This window comes from Austrofundulus limnaeus, unplaced genomic scaffold, assembly GCF_001266775.1.
Source record: "Austrofundulus limnaeus strain Quisiro unplaced genomic scaffold, Austrofundulus_limnaeus-1.0 Scaffold210, whole genome shotgun sequence".
NCBI classification, from domain to species: domain Eukaryota; kingdom Metazoa; phylum Chordata; class Actinopteri; order Cyprinodontiformes; family Rivulidae; genus Austrofundulus; species Austrofundulus limnaeus.
In genome coordinates, this window is record NW_013952612.1 from 761,400 (window position 1) to 762,472 (window position 1,073).

The 1,073-nt window shown below is 53.7% G+C and overlaps 1 protein-coding gene across 1 annotated transcript in view; it reads left to right on the top strand.

Moving 5' to 3' along the window:
* appl1 (adaptor protein, phosphotyrosine interaction, PH domain and leucine zipper containing 1) overlaps positions 1 to 1,073 on the top strand; it is a gene marked incomplete in the record, with an annotated part of 10,233 nt that overhangs the window by 4,659 nt on the left and 4,501 nt on the right. Inside the window, 6 exon segments of the mRNA XM_014019147.1 lie at positions 1 to 50; positions 148 to 309; positions 389 to 577; positions 663 to 705; positions 779 to 835; positions 931 to 1,022. Of these exon segments, the coding sequence (XP_013874601.1) occupies positions 1 to 50; positions 148 to 309; positions 389 to 577; positions 663 to 705; positions 779 to 835; positions 931 to 1,022 (593 nt within the window).

Genomic DNA, 1,073 nt, shown 5'->3' on the forward strand with positions numbered 1-1,073 from the left:
ACCAACCAGTGGGAGGACTTCCTGGGAACTATAGGAACCAGCGTCCAGAAGTAGGGGTCCCYCCCCCTCACCCCTCCTCCTGAAGCGTTCTTTCTTTATTTTATTTTTTAAAGAATCCCTGACCGAGCTGTTTGAATGTGTTTGCAGCGTACGGCGGGAGATGGAGGAAGAGGTGGGGCAGATGCAGCAGACCATCCAGCAGATGGAGCAGTCATGTGACCCCCTGTARGCGCCGTGCGACCCCGACCCCGCCCAGTCGCCCGTTTGTCGCAACCTCACCAGAAAGCAGGGCTACCTTTACATCCGCAAGTGAGACACAAAARACGTCTTTGATGCGAGTCTTTGGCGTCTCGGCGGGCTTAACTCCAACCTGGGTGTCGTCCGACAGTAAAACCGGCTTGGTGTCGTCYTCCTGGGAGCGTCGGTACTTCTTCACGCAGGGCGGGAACCTGATGCAGCAGGGCCGGGGCGAGGTGGCGGGCGGCCTGGTCACGGACCTCGACAACTGCTCCGTCATGGCCGTGGACAGCGACGACCGCAGGTTRTGCTTCCAGGTCACCTCCTTCGACGGCAAGAAGTGAGTCAGCGGCATGACTCAGCGTTTTTTTGTTATTTAAGATCAAACAGAGCTTAATGAAGGTTTTCTTTTTGTGTTTAATCAGAGTGGTGACGCTGCAGGCGGAGAGCAGGAAGGAATGTGAAGAGGTAAAAGCTTTCTGTCTTGTAATCTCCATGTTGATCGTTCGTTCTCACGCCGCGTCTGTTGTTTCTGCGACAGTGGATCGCCACCATCAACAACATCTCCAGGAGGATCTATCTGAGCGAAAACGCTGAGGTTTGTCTTTTTATGTCCAAGCTCAGATCTAAAAAAAACACAAACCTGGAGCAGGTCAGGATGGTTAGGAAAGCTCATCTCTGATTGGTTTGCAGGAYTTGGCGGCCAGAGTGAACCAAACGGCTCTGGAAGCGGTGACGCCGTCGCCGTCGTTCCAACAGAGACACGAGAGCATGAGGCCCAGCAGGTAGGAGGAAGTGAAAGACCTTGGAATGGTTCAGACCAGGCTTATTATAGT